We start from the raw sequence: 1,503 nt of genomic DNA, 5'->3' as shown, positions 1-1,503 counted from the left end.
TGCACTAATTTTTCTATTGTGTTGAGTAGGCGGGTTTGGGTTTTATATCTGTACAAACATTTTTTTCTTCTGAGAATTACATACATTTTGGTACAGAAAAAAGAATGTTTTTAATTCAGTGTTGTTGATTTTTAACTGAAACAGACTGATTTTATTCCTTCTCTCCTGAAACACACCTTTTTTTGAGAAATTAATAATCACAAAATTCATTAAAAAATAACACACCCCATAAATAACGAAAGCGGTCGATATCTAATTGGCAGCAACTTGGTTTTATCAATTCTATAAATTATTGTAAATAGCATTATGTATCTGTTTTCAGAAGTTGATGACTAGCTTCGAAGATAGACTACATGTATCTCCTAAATACTAAATTTATATTTATTTTTTCATTTTTTATTTGAATATTTGAATTTTAATCAAATTTTAAACTTTGAACTTTGTAAGCATCAACATTAACTATGGTAGTCCTCTGGAATTCTTTGTCAAGTATAAAAATAGTTTCACTCCTCTATTGGCACTTGGAAAATCACTGACCAAAAATCCGTTAAAGAATTTTTCAGCACAACATAAAGTTAAATCCAGATCTGTAACAACTCTTGGGTACAATTGAAACACTGCTTTGCCGTTCTTATCAAGAATAAACTGCAGAGTCCGAAAAAGATTAAGTAAATAATGTTCTTTTATGAACCACTGTAAAACTGAAATACTTATAACATTTTTGAATATTTCAGGTCGAAAATTTACTCCTGTAGACACATCTAATAGTACAAAATCGTTCAATAATGTATTCGATTTAGCATGTGCAAGAAGACTCTGACTAATGTCTACACCAATAACCATGCGCCCTTTTGATTCAATTATTTGTGAAGAAACACCATTACCACATCCGATATCAAGAAACATTTCTTTTTTATTTCCTGCAGACGGAACTTTCAAAAGATTCAATGCATAAAGGGTCATATCCCGTTGTATTGCAGTGTTACGCTCATTTGCTATATATTTTATCACTTCTTGCTCACCATACATTTTTGCACCAGCTACTTCCGGTCGCCTAGCATGTCCTCCTTTCAAGTTTCTAACACCAAATTTTGCGATATCTTTTGTTAGTTTGAACCCATTATCTCCAATGAATGAAACCTTGTTCAATCTTGTGTCTTTTAACAAGTAAATAAATCTCTCCTTAGTCATTATTTGTAAATAAATCGCATAAGCCGGCAAGTTACATTTTAGTCCATTCTAATATGAAAAACAAAAGGCGGTGATAACCACGAAAACATACGGAGAGTAAATTTATACGGCACGCAACTCTGACCTTTTGTCGCTTAATCTATTTCTCTTCATATACAAAATAAATCGTGGTGAAAGTTAATTTTATTCGTTTTTTTTTAATTATTTTATTGTAACAGATCTTTGGCGTCACACTGGTTTATTTTATGAATTTAATGTGAATTATGATTCATGTGGATTTTTTTTTAATTCCTGTTAGTTTCGCTGTTAAAA

The 1,503-nt window shown here is 30.9% G+C and overlaps 1 protein-coding gene across 1 annotated transcript; it reads right to left on the bottom strand.

Moving 5' to 3' along the window:
- Nucleotides 1-452: 452 nt before the first annotated feature.
- Nucleotides 453-1,238, bottom strand: LOC127716103 (uncharacterized). Its single transcript, XM_052222194.1, has one exon. The coding sequence runs from the start codon at nucleotides 1,189-1,191 to the stop codon at nucleotides 460-462; it is 732 nt and encodes a 243-aa protein (XP_052078154.1). The 5' UTR covers nucleotides 1,192-1,238; the 3' UTR covers nucleotides 453-459.
- Between the last annotated feature and the right edge of the window lie 265 nt (nucleotides 1,239-1,503).

Source organism: Mytilus californianus, unplaced genomic scaffold, assembly GCF_021869535.1.
Source record: "Mytilus californianus isolate M0D057914Y unplaced genomic scaffold, xbMytCali1.0.p SCAF_9, whole genome shotgun sequence".
NCBI lineage: Eukaryota > Metazoa > Mollusca > Bivalvia > Mytilida > Mytilidae > Mytilus > Mytilus californianus.
This window is presented reverse-complemented; position numbering and strand designations above follow the sequence as displayed.